Source organism: Natrix helvetica (genome assembly GCF_964273705.1).
Source record: "Natrix helvetica genome assembly, chromosome: 7".
Taxonomy (NCBI): Eukaryota; Metazoa; Chordata; class Lepidosauria; order Squamata; family Natricidae; genus Natrix; species Natrix helvetica.
In genome coordinates, this window is record NC_138558.1 from 30,105,643 (window position 1) to 30,119,606 (window position 13,964).

General features: G+C 36.1%; 1 protein-coding gene across 1 annotated transcript in view; it reads left to right on the top strand.

Moving 5' to 3' along the window:
• Positions 1–13,964, top strand: part of SLC10A7 (solute carrier family 10 member 7) — a 151,697-nt gene that overhangs the window by 102,781 nt on the left and 34,952 nt on the right. The window contains exons 6-7 of the mRNA XM_081959843.1: positions 92–127; positions 5,804–5,887. Coding sequence (XP_081815969.1) covers positions 92–127; positions 5,804–5,887 — 120 coding nt within the window. The remainder of the gene's footprint in view (positions 1–91; positions 128–5,803; positions 5,888–13,964) is intronic.

The following is a 13,964-nucleotide window of genomic DNA, read 5'->3' on the forward strand; positions in this document are numbered from 1 at the left end:
AGGAGGCTTCCTGATGTTTTCTGCATTGACATTTGATGTGGCAAAGAACAACATCTATTTATAACCAAATATGTTTCTTGATTTCTTCCAGGGCATTGTTATAACTCCTTTGCTCCTACTGCTTTTTGTAAGTATCTTAATTTTGATTCTACTTGAGATATTGTATTGCTGTTACTATTGCTCTGTACTGTTCTGTACTGTAAATGAGCTGTTGCAGATTATTTTAAATGATGGAAGGATTTTACTTTCCACTTTCTTCCTAAGGATGCATTGTAATTTCACCAAAACATTGCCAATGGACAATATATGTATTTCATCTTACACTGTTTGCTAGGTAAGGTGTACTAACAACATGTTTTTAAGCCAGCAAAAATAAAAATGTCTCACACATTGCTCATGACTACCTCATCTGAGGGAATAGTCTGTATGACTGATTTATAGATAGCATAGGAGCATATCAATTTAGTTTTGGCTAGTGGACACCTTACAGTCTAAGGGAATACCATGGGTTTTTTCATAGAATGGTGATTAAGGGAAGGGAGAAATTCATAATTCAAAAAGAACTTCTGTGATAGGCATTGCTGATTACAAAAAGCAGATTGTTGTGTTTGCTTCCTTCTATACTTTCTAGCTTTCCTGTCCATCCACCCAATCTCAATCACTTTAGTTCGGGGGTGTCAAACTGGTGGCCTGCGGGCCAGATGTGTCACTTACAGGCCACACCCACCCCAGCTCCATGAAGGGGAAAAAAGTTGCAATGTCACGTGATAGCAATGTGACACCACAAGTTTGACACCCGTGCTTTAACTTATCTGCATTTTTGCTAAGGGATTGTGCATTATTCCAAATAAAACAATTATCCTGTAGCTATCTACCATTTTTGTTTTCTAGAAATGCCTTTGGGGTAGTGTTCTTGAAAATAAATATAATGTAAGAGGCATAATATTTCAGTTTGCTAATCTTCCTTTTCCTTAATAAAATGGTGGCTGCCAAGGGCATATTGGAGCTCATCCCTGGACCATAAAGCTGGTCAAAAAAATTATTGCAGTTCTGTAGCATGAATTTCCAGTTAAGAGCTAACAACTCCTACACAAAAAAGTTAGCTCTGAATCTTTGGGGAAATGCCCTCAATGAGCTGTCTTGTCTGTCAACTCACTTAGCTTTGGGCTAAAACCACACTTCTGGTTGGGAAGAGTAAGACTGGTGAAGACTGACAATCTCTACCTTTGCTGTTGTCACTGCTTGAACATAAGGAAACAGGAAAGGGAGGGAAAGACAATATGGACCTTTGCAAGTGCAAATGGATGTTGGCTCCAAATATCAGAATAGAAGAGAATCTGAGTTCCTCTGTCAATTCTGAAGAGAAGAATGGCTTTATCCATGTCAACCCAATCTTATAAGTTAAATGAGAGAATTCATCCCTATTCAGGCTTATTGTCTAAAATGTTGGATTATAAACTTTCAAAGCAAGATTGGTTTGGTTCTATTTGGTTCTGAGACTGTAAGACTAAAAGTTTCGTTTTATGTTCTTCGAAAGTTGTTAATTGTTAATCTGAAAAAGAGATTTTACAGGAATGTTTAATAATGTATTTAATTTTCCTGGAAGAAGTGTTTAAACTGCTAGAGTAACTTGCTAATTTCCTATTTAGTTTTTTTAACTAAAAAGCTTACAATGATGCCTAAAAATTCTAGGTAATACTGCCAAGTTAAGCTAAAACTTGTTCTCCATCAAAAATCCCACAGTCTCCAGGCACTGGGATAAGACAGTCATGGAATTGCTTAATTCACCAGGGCCAGAGATGTATAATTGGGTATGTATTGAATAACAAATGGGAGAGCACGAAACCCTGCATGGTTTCTAGTTAAACAGAATCATAAAACATTTTAAAAATGATTTCTGAGTGTGGTCATTTTAATGAGAAATTAGAATCCTTACTATAATGACACAAGAAAATACCTGGGCCTGAGCCACCCAACATTTTGAAACTGCAAGAAATATAGAAAGAATATTTTCATATCAAATCTAAAATATTTAGTACATAGAGTATAATCAGTTACATAGCATGTCTCTTGCTTCTTTTCCCTTTTTATTTTTATTTTGTAGTAGCAAACGGTAGCAAAATATGCACTTTCCTTCCGTTAACGTGCCACTATTACGTTTCCTTATCGTGCCTTTGAGAAAGAATTGCTTCAGGATATTGGTGTGGTGGAGAAATAGTCTAATGGTTACTGATGCTTGTGTCAATTTTCTCTGAATGTTCTAGAATGGCAGGACATATGAGGCACCAGTGAGAAATTAAATGACAGTCATACCTATGTGCAGTGGCATAGGTTTTTTTTTAACAACATAAATAATTATATGCTGTTGTGTTCCAAATTTGACCAAAAGTGTTCACAAGAGAACAGTTTTTGAAATCTTATTTAATTCCATCAAGCTTTTTGGTTTGTAGCTACACTACAATATACTGGAACTTCAAGCGCACATACATGTACATAGACAAAAATACATCTGCACAGAGATAAAACAATACGCAAAATAGCAGTACTTTTAAAAAATCAATTAAAATTGTTGTGTTGAGGAGCTTTTCAGTGTTAGTGCTCTTTGAACAAAAAAATATCAAGTAATCAAAACATAAACCTCAAAAAAGCTGCTATTATGACCCATGTTGCTGTTTGCTATTCTTTGTAACGTAACCCAAACCAGGTAAATTAAAGCTGCTGCTTCATTTCTTGATATACTTAATTTGGACGGTGTTAATGCAAATAATATAGCATTGTACACTATTCTTAGAATGAAGAGTTCATTGCATTTCTAAAAAACACGTGGTTTTTTTTGAGTGGAGAGAAAAAATGCATTTTTACAGTTTTATGTTTTTATGGTTAGATGCTTAATTGTTGTTATGAGGTGCCTAGAGAAGTGTTTTAAGATGGTCTGCCATACAAATCTTTTAAATAAGGGCAACAAAGAAACATATTTTTTTAACATTGCTAGTATTGACTGTGGTGCTAAATTTCTGAAATGCCCAGAACCACTGCAGTCTTCCCAGCTGTTGTTTTTAGTTTTACAACTTTACATATGATAAAACATAGAAAGAAGCCATTGATATTGAAAAATGGACATATTGCACAGTGTTACCTTTTCTTCAAACCAGTAACATTTTCTTATCTAGTGGTTAAGGAAACAGGCAAGAAAGCAGGAGTTGTGAGTTCTAATTTCACCTTAGACATGAAAACTATGTGAATGATTTGGGGCCAGTCATTCACTTTTCAGCTAACTCATGTCATAAGTTTGTTGTTGTGGAGAAAGTAGGAAGAAGAAGGAGTATTAGGTGTGTTTGCCAACTTGACTTAGTTATAAAAATAAAGGCCAATTTAAAAAAAAAATTTATTCTAAATTACTTAAATATCATTTGATTCAAACAAGAATATTATGAAATTGGAAGGTCTATAAATGGAAACCTTGTCTTCAAAGATTCATCTATGGAAAGGAAAACATTTGGTGTTTATTTTCCCAGCTCAGATGGAACAGATAAAGAAGCAGGAGAATCCACAAATTGGGACATTGGTAACCACCATCTGGCCAAAACGCCTGACCAGCACTCTTGCCAAAACTAAAAAATATTATCCTTGGAGAATACCATCGCTCAGATATTTGTTAGTCTTTCAAAAATGAGAGAAGTTGAACAGCTGGTTTGAAAAGTATGGAAATAGGGAATGGAAATTGATTTCTATCATATGTTTTCATTCTGTCTATAATGTGTAATTCATTTATAATTACAAAATAATATTAATAAATAAATTCGCTAATTATTTTAGCTGTCCTTAAATTTAATGATACTATCTTAGAAAGAAATATAAACTAGAAAGGTGAGTTTCTGGATACAGATTAACTGATTGATTAACTGATTTATCTGAAAAACATAGCTTTATACAGTATATCACAGAAGCAAGTACACCCCCTCACATTTTGTAAATATTTAAGTATATCTTTTCATTTGACAACACTGAAGAAATGACACTTAGCTACAATGTAAAGTAGTGAGTATACAGCTTCTATAAGCGTAAATGTGCTGTTCCCTCAAAATAACGTAACACAGCCATTAATGTCTAAACTGCTGGCAAAAAAAGTGAGCATACCCCCTAAGTCAGAGGTGTCCAAACTTGGCAACTTTAAGACTTGTGGACTTCAACTCCCAGAATTCCCTGGCTGGGGAATTCTGGGAGTTGAAGTCCACAAGTCTTAAAGTTGCCAAGTTTGGACACGCCTGCCCTAAATGATATGGGTAATCTCATCAATATGGGTAATCTCATTAATTAAACCAATCTTAATTTTTTAAAAAAAATCCTTTTCCAGTCAGTTTAATTATCACTGACTATTCTGTATCCATGGGCATTGAATTCTTGATCCCATCTCCCAGCCCCTAAATCCAAGTTAACCATTTATTCCTCTTTTCAGAGTCATATGCGTGCATAGATGATGTGACTGTAACTTTAGTTTTCTGCCGACTTCCCCATTTACTTTGCTTGTAAGAAGCCAGTAGGAAACGTCAGAAATCACAATCATGTTACTTGGCTCGCTGCGACATTGTGATTGCAAGTCAGGCACCAAGACCCAAAATTGCAGTCACATGATCTTGGAAATGCTGTGTCATAAATGGCACAAATGTGAAACAAATCAAATCTTGTTTTTCTGAGTTTAAATAGGGTACCAGTAAATCCTTGTGGCTATTATCTAATCTGTGCTGCCCTCTTGGCTAGAAAGGCATAGTTTTATAAATGGCTTGGCTTATTGTTGTTCTCAATGATCATTTTCAGTGTTTCAAGGCAAGTGGAAGGGAGGTGATTGAGGATTGACTTCAAACTGGCTTGTGAGGGATTGTGGGATAGAAATGGAATGAAAACTCTGCTATATGGAAGATCTCTGGAGATATAAACTCTGGTGGAATATCTTGATTTTTCCTCTAAGCATCGATGTGCTTTAACATCACTTTACTGTTGGTTTTAATTCTAAGATTTGTTTCTACCACATCCTGAGGAAACATAATATATAAGGCAGCCTTTTTTGACCTTTGCTCTCCAGTTGTGTTTAGTTATGACTCCCAGTTTCACCAGCAGGTTAGTGATGATACTGTATGAACATGATGCAAAACTGTACAGTCTAGTACATCTGTAAGGTGTTAAGAGTTATTGATTCTGGATATTGAGCTAAGAGTAGTTGTCACCAATTGATTTATATAGTTATGTCAAATGACTGACTAATCATTAATTCTTTGGTGCAGGATTAAGTCAGTATTGAACTTTAAGACCTTCCTGAGGATAATGGATATTGCTTGAATTACCTTGAAGGATATGTTTATGTGTATAGTAACAAATTCAATATATGTAATAAATTCCTGGAATTCTCCCATGTTTTTATATGATGCCACAGGAGTATACATACCTATCTACTAGTTTAAACAGATTTCAATTTTTAACTCCAATTGGTTGGCAGCTTTTTCAGAGGGCAGGAGCCAAAATAAAACAGAAACAAAATTTCAAAATCTTGAGAAACCATGAACATTTGTGAGACATTAACATTTTCATTCCAGTTCTTCCTTTCCCGAGAATGTCAACATCTTATGTGATTTCGCTGTTCTTACAAGATTTCAGCTATTTAAACGCAGAGACACACACAGCCCACATAAATTTTGGAATGCTGCAGGAGCTATTCAGAAATACGGCACTGTTGAGTTAAACAAATTCATAGTTAAATCAATTGTAATTAAAATCCTATATTAATGTTGTATTTCATTTTGTCTTGTAGCTTGGATCCTCCTCTTCTGTGCCTTTTTCATCTATATTCTCACAGCTGTTCATGACTGTTGTCGTTCCACTCATAATTGGACAGGTAGGTTCATTTCTGGGGATGTAAAGAAAAACTGTTTTTCACTTAAGAGCCCTCTAAAAATACATTTTAATAACAGAGTTGTGTTGAGAATTAGCATCTGCTCTTGAGTATTTGCTCAAAACGTACGTTTTTAGCGTAAAAATAAATATCATGTACCTGAAGGAGGGGCAAAATTGTTATCAGATTCAGAAACAGGCATGCTAGTGAAAACGAGGGCAGCATCTCTTAAGACGCTTCACTTGCTAGAGCTGCAAAGAGAACAAGTAAAAATAGTCCTGCAAACCTTATGTGCTGAAGTGTAAGACTGTGCCCCAAAATTAGTTCTGTTTATTTACAAAAATTAAGCATTTTGGGCTACCCACCCATTCTCAAATTGTGGCAAGTTATGTTTATGTGTAAAGCAAATTTATAAAATAAAAGCTTTGTGCACTCATCTTCCTAATATAAAACTGAAATAGTTGAAGGACATGAGCCCATGGGTAAATCTGGACTCTTGTGTCTTAATACCATCACCAACTAGAACCACACCACCACCAACAAAAAAAAGATGTTTGTGTACTTTATTCAGAAACTCCTTGGGGACATTTGTATTAACATCATTAGATTTATTAAGAAACACATTTTCTGTAATAAATTCAGGGAGTCACATTTCCAAGTGAAAATAATGATGAAATAAATCTGTGGTCATTGGGGATTCCACATGACTTAACTTTCTTCAATATTGAATATTGAAGGCCAGTCGAACAAATAGGTTTAAGATAGTTTCTATCCTTGGGCTGACAGACTTTTAAATACAACCACAATCACTCCATGCACAAGCTAGTTTTTTTTCTTTTTTCGTTTCTGCTATAATTTTGCACCAGTGAGGTTAAAACCAATTTTGTTGTATTTAAGTACAATGACAATAAAGATTATTCTTACTTACTTATACTTACTTATTATACATCTGAAAAATCCTATACAACCTTATAGATTGTAAATATATGTAAGTAAATACATACTTTAAATTAGAAGCCCCCAACCTTTTAGGCATCAGAGACTGGTTCCAAGGAGAGAGGTTTTTTTCACAGCCCGGGGGGGGGGGTGTGTGTGCTGCCTGCATTCCACAGATGAGGCTTTGCTTGTTTGCGTAGCCTGGTTTCTGGCATACTGTAGCCCAGTGTCAGTGCATGGACTGGAGGTTGGTGAGCCCTGCTTTAGAACTTAGATAGATGGATAGATAGATGATAGATAGATAGATAGATGATAGATAGATAGATAGATGATAGATAGATAGATAGATAGATAGATAGATAGATAGATGATAGATAGATAGATAGATAGATAGATAGATAGATGATAGATAGATGATAGATAGATAGATAGATAGATAGATAGATAGATAGATAGATAGATAGATAGATGGTTTTGTCTTAGTACACAGTTTCTTGATTCCTAAATTTGAACTAAGATAAATATATGTATGTGGAGGCACACAGAGGCATTTGCATGTGATTTTGGGGGTGATGAAGATGAACATTTTAAGCATAGAGATTCATGCTTTTCAACCTCCTTATCTTCTAATAATGTAACCCCCCCCCCCCCTGGTAAACCTGGTTCAATGACCGTGGGATTACTGTGCTTGATTGGCCAGCAAACTCGCCTGACCTGAACCCCACAAAGAATCTATGGGGCATTGCCAAGAGAAAGATGAGAGACATGAACAAACAAAGTACTCTTTTCTCCCTGCTTAAGGGAAGGTAAACTACAGGTGAAACTCGAAAAATTAGAATATCATGCAAAAGTTCATTTATTTCAGTAATGCAATTGAAAAGGTGAAACTAATATATGAGATAGACTCATTACATGCAAAGCAAGATAGTTCAAGCTGTGATGTGTCATAATTGTGATGATTATGGCTTACAGCTCATGAAAACCCCACATCCACAATCTCAGAAAATTAGAATATTGTGAAAAGGTGCAATATTCTAGGCTCAAAGTGTCCCACTCTAATCAGCTAATTAAGCCATAATACCTGCAAAGGTTCCTGAGCCTTTAAATGGTCTCTCAGTCTGGTTCAGTAGGAATCACAATCATGGAAAGACTGACAGTTGTGCAGAAAACCATCATTGACACCCTCCATAAGGAGGGAAAGCCTCAAAAGGTAATTGCAAAAGAAGTTGGATATTCCCAAAGTGCTGTATCAAAGCACATTAATAGAAAGTTATGTGGAAGGGAAAAGTGTGGAAGAAAAAGGTGCACAAGCAGCAGGGATGATCGCAGCCTGGTCAGGAAAAGGCCATTCAAAAGTGTTGGGGACTTTCACAAGGAGTGGACTGAGGCTGGAGTCAGTGTATCAAGAGCCACCACACACAGACGGATCCTGGACATGGGCTTCAAATGTCGTATTCCCCTTGTCAAGCCGCTCCTGAACAACAAGCAACGTCAGAAGTGTCTTACCTGGACTAAAGAAAAACAGACCTGGTCTGTTTCTCAGTGGTCCAAAGTCATCTTTTCTGATGAGAGCAACTTTTGCATCTCATTTGGAAATCCAGGACCCAGAGTATTGAGGAAGAATGGAGAGGCACACACTGCAAGATGCTTGAAGTCCAATGTGAAGTTTCCACAGTCTGTGTTGATTTGGGGAGCCATGTCATCTGCTGGTGTTGGTCCACTGTGCTTCATTAAGTCTAGGGTCAATGCAGCCGTCTACCAGGAGATTTTGGAGCATTCATGCTTCCTTCCGCAGACAAGCTTTATGGGGATGCTGACTTCATTTTCTAGCAGGACCTGGCACCTGCCCACACTGCCAAAAGCACCAAAACCTGGTTCAATGACCGTGGGATTACTGTGCTTGATTGGCCAGCAAACTCGCCTGACCTGAACCCCACAAAGAATCTATGGGGCATTGCCAAGAGAAAGATGAGAGACATGAGACCGAACAATGCAGAAGATCTGAAGGCCGCTATTGAAGCATCCTGGTCTTCCATAACACCTCAGCAGTGCCACAGGCTGATAGCTTCCATGCCACGCCACATTGAGGCAGTAATTGCTACAAAAAGGAGCCCAAACCAAGTACTGGGTACATATGCATGCTTATACTTTTCAGAGGTCTGATATTGTTCTATGTACAATCCTTGTTTTATTATATGTAATATTCTAATTTTCTGAGAGGGTGAATTTGGGGTTTTCATGAGCTGTACGCCATAATCATCACAATTATGACAAATCATGTCTTGAACTATCTTGCTTTGCATATAATGAGTCCATCTCATATATTAGTTTCACCTTTTCAGTTGCATTACTGAAATAAATGAACGTTTGCATGATATTCTAATTTTTTGAGTTTCACCTGTATATAGTAAATATCATTCAGACAGAAAAAAAGAGTATTAGCAAAGGAGGTTTTTGATGCTGAATTGCATGGGATCATTTTTTTTTTCATTATTTGAACTTGATTCTATTCTCTATCTCAGTTTGCAAAAGTCTGGTGATAGGAAATCTAGCAGCTGGGCAAAGAACTTCAATATTTGTGACTAGGACCTTGCTAGTGCTTTGAAGATCTCTAACTGAGTCACATCAAAGAGTGAGGTGTGATTCTCCATTTTTGGCAAGTGATATGAAGTCTTTTGATTAGCAAGGCTAAATTTAAAAAAAAACCTGTGTAATCTTGATGCCCTGCTGGGCACAACATACTGCTCCATGCATACAAAGGCAGCTTATGTTTTTTTTGCTCTAAGTCATCTCTCAGCTGGGGTTCTTTGAGGACTTTGAGTTGACAAATGCATAACCACAGGCTGGTCTAACTCTGAAATGGGCCGCTATTCACAGGGTAGGGGAGCCTTCAATCTTCTACATAGTAAGCATTTTCTAATGAACAGAGTAAATAAGTCATTGGGTGACTTATACCATATGATCATACTTGGAATCCAGTAATTCTATTGATACTGTATATGCGCAAGGCTGATATCTGTATGAAATAACCACTGATGTTGTTTAACTCTTGTCATTTGATCAGTGTATAAAATGTTAAATGTTCAATATTCAATTGTTTAATGGGGTTGGCAATTAAAAATGCACACGATCTACATTGAAGTTAGTTAATATTCCTCTCGGAAAATGTGCCTACACTCAATGATTTCATTACAATTTTTGTTTGGAAAAAACAATAAAGTTGAAAAACATATGGAAGATGAATAATAATCTCATGACTGGGATATAGTCCAAGTCCCTGTCCGATGAACATGTGTGGAAGGACCAGCAAAAATTTGAGACCTTTTAGCTCAGTAGTATCAACTGCAAGTGGTAACAGTTTTTCTGGGGATTAGGATTGGGAGATTTTCAAACTAATCTGGAAGATGCCAAAATTGAATCTGGGAACTTTTCCATACAAATTCTGTCATTTGCCCTTGGCCAAAAATCTCATTTCTTGTGCAAAGGGGCCCATAATTGCCCTAACAGATTTTTTTTTAAATAAAGGGTGAAAAATGTTTGACTAAAAATTGGACAGGTTACATAATAAAAACTTAATAGAAATCTTCATATAAAAAGTGATTTGCTACAGACTTGACTTGATTTTTATATTATTGCAGAGCAGGCTAGATCTGTGTTTTGTATCCTTGGGGACTATTGTTGAAGGCTGTTGTACATGATGTGCCACAGTTTCTCACATTTTGTGCCACATATAGCAAAGTATCTTTACCTCAACATGGTGCAGTAATTTGTGTTTATCTCTCAACCATATTGGCCTAAACCTATATATCTAGGCAAAAAATGTGGTCTTTTTGTTTGGGTTGTCTCATTTTAGGACGAAAGTGACAAGCAACGGGGAAAAAAATGAATGTCCTGGTAATATTTCCCTTCTTTTTTCCGCTGTCCTTCTCTCTTTTCTAGACCTAAGTGCTTCTGACAGACTTTTATTTTATGTTTTATTTTAAAGAGTGATTTATGATTAAAAGTTAATGAAATAGAATTTTCCACAGTGCTTTTATTATATTCCACCAGTTTGAACATTTTTCAAAGGCGCACATTGAAACCCACTGTTCTCTATGAATAAATAATAAAAGCCATGTCTGTACATTATCATTCATGCATTCTCTAGTTGCCCATTGATAATCTATTTGCCAGTCAGGAATGAGCACTTTATATTAAATTATCTTTAACTAAAACACAAATTAGTTATTACAATTGCACTAATTTAAAATATGAACATATGGTTTTGTGTAATTGAGGCCTACCTCATGGGTTTGCTAGATGGTTTTATTTCAGTACAAAATTGTCTAAAAGACTTACGTATGAAGCAAGAAGAACACAATCACTAGCTTTATATACTGAAACATCATTTGAGGCTTGCTAAATAAGCCACAAGACTTGTGTTCATACCTCATACTAAACTATAAACAAACAAATCAGATTATGCCTTAGTGCAATTTCTGAACCACAGAAAATATAAACATTCTCCATAATGCTCAGTAAATACAATTTGAAGTGATGGTATGTTGTTTTATGTTTGTTGAAGAAATTTGAAATTTAATCTCATATTCGAAAGCTTCTTGGTTGGGTGTGCACAAAACAATTTTTTTTACTTTTTTCTGAACCCCAAGAGGATACATTGCGTTGTAGATGCTCTGCTGAGCCATTCTGGATGAGTCATAGTTGGTAGAGTGAATTGTGGAATGCTTTTGTTCTGGTTTCCACTGAAACAAACCCTATCTGGATCTTGGAGAGATTTCAATCAGTGAGTAGAGAAAGACAGTTGCATGACAATCCATCATCCCTTCAGCAACTCTAATTTGTATGCCTAGTTTAATCCTGCTATGGACAAACCTTCCAAAGCCTTGCTTTCCATTTCCATAGCATATTCTATAAAACCACTCATTTCTATCATCCAGTGTCTCTCCTCCAAAATTGCTTCTGTCAATGCCCTTAGCCTTTCCTGCCATCAAGACACTTTGGTACAGATCAGTCATGTTTTGGGTTATATTGAGAACAAAGCAGACCCATTTTATTTCCTTTCCAAAACAAACAGCATGTTTCAGTTCAGAGGCAACCTCTCCAAAGATGTTTTTATGCACATCATGTTTTGTACATTAACCATTTTGCACATCCTCCTTATATTGATGCAGTTATTTCTTAAAATACCCATGAAAGCTATAAGGTTTAACCGAAAGCTCTACTTTGAGCGCAGCAACAATCATATTCTTTTTTGTGCACTGTATGTTCTGTTTCTTCTCTTAACTGTGACAAACAAATAGAGCAGATGAAGCATTATGAAGCAAAGAGGAAAGTTACAGTGAGCACCAAGAAAGCTCCAGAGAAATCTAGGGCTGCCCTGTAACCAGGTCATTTCTCTGAGCTGTAACTCCTTTCTTGAGTGAAGGCCATATCAGATATTTTCCACCTGTATGAACAGATTACATTTGAGATGCAAAGGGCTTCTGTGTGACAAGAAACAATTTCTTGGGTGATGCTGATTTGAAAGGTACACACTCCAAAGGTCCCAATTCAAAGAGCTTAATGGGTTTGATCTGATGGGATTCGACTTGAATTTAATTCAAAAAACTAGGTAAATGTATAGCCGTTTCTGCATCCAGTGCTGTTAATCTCTTGGATTTAGCCCCTGGTTTAAAAAAAAAAGCATTAGAGAATGGCAATGAAAAAGTATTTGTAAAAGATGATCAGAACAAAATGGACTGTCCTCTTTAGTTAAGAGCTAATGTGGGATACAAGTGAGAAAGAACATTGAGAAAGAATATATAGAAAAGAAATAAGAACTAGTAATTTTTCTTTGTTAGAACAGTTCCTCAAAGTTTACTTTAAAATGGGGGAAATACTGATGATAATTTATGAGTAAAAGAGTGAAGTATTACAGGCATTTCTATTGATGCTTATATTCCTTCCCCATCCTCCAACTTTTAAATATTTATTTAAGAGAAGTATGCAGGGGGACTACTTTGCCTTCAAGGAAATATGTTTTATGACTCAAGCACTCTATTTTCTCAATGGGTAAGTTTCTGTAATAGTCATTTTGTAAGTGAACCCACTCATCCCCACTCTTTAAATTTCAAATTATCCCAATCCCCAAAAGTTCCCTATTCTTTATAGAATTACCATGGAGGCCTATTTAATGTAGTGGACTGTATCTCTGTGTTAACATGAATACCATGTTAAAACAAGTTACATCTTGTCATCTTATCTCATCTTAACACAATTGTAATTTTATGAGGAATAGAGTGATTCCTCACAGATTGGGTGTATCTCTCATCTGTGTCTCTTTCACTTGATCACGCGCTGGCTACCCCACCCCGATTTTAGCGAAGGGGAAAAGTCACGAGATATCACATGACAACATGATGCCGCGAGTTTGACACGGTTTAGAACCTTGATTGGGAAGGATTCAAATTACCCAGACCTTTGCCCAAACAACATGCTTCTTATACTGGCAAGACTTGGGGAACTATCGTAATATATTTAAGAAAAAATAAAAATAAGAACCATTGTTAATAAATATTTTACTTCAAACTGCAAGTATTTGTGTTCCATGTAGAATCATTTATACCAGGACAAATCCATATAATATGAGTAAAAGCTTTTATGCATTGCAAACTAAGCTGCTGGACTCCCATGCGTAAAGCATATGAAAATGAAACAGCATTATTACTGTATTACTATAGTAGATTGCAGTCAGCCAGATATTTAGACTGAATTTGGCATTTTTGTTCACTTATCCGGTCCTTATAAGGATTTAACATAGGCAGATGTTGTTTAAACTGCCTTTTGAAATTGATTGATGATGATTTTGTCAATGCCAACAGCATTAGAGTGTTGTTCCTGGTCTCTGGGGATTGCACCAAAGCACCTATTACTATTGGAACTGCCTTTGCTTTATTTTGCCATAGTCATAATTCCATTTGCAGGTCTTCATATTTTGTTATTTCTCTTCTCTTCTTCTTTGTTCTGGTATTGCAAACGTCCACTATCCAGACCTTTTGTCATCTTTTTTTTGACAGCTGTTAAGTCTGAAAAGTTAGCAGATGCTTGTCTGTTTGAATTTTAAAGTCATAGAGCACTTTAGCTTCTTTATTTTTTATTATTGTGT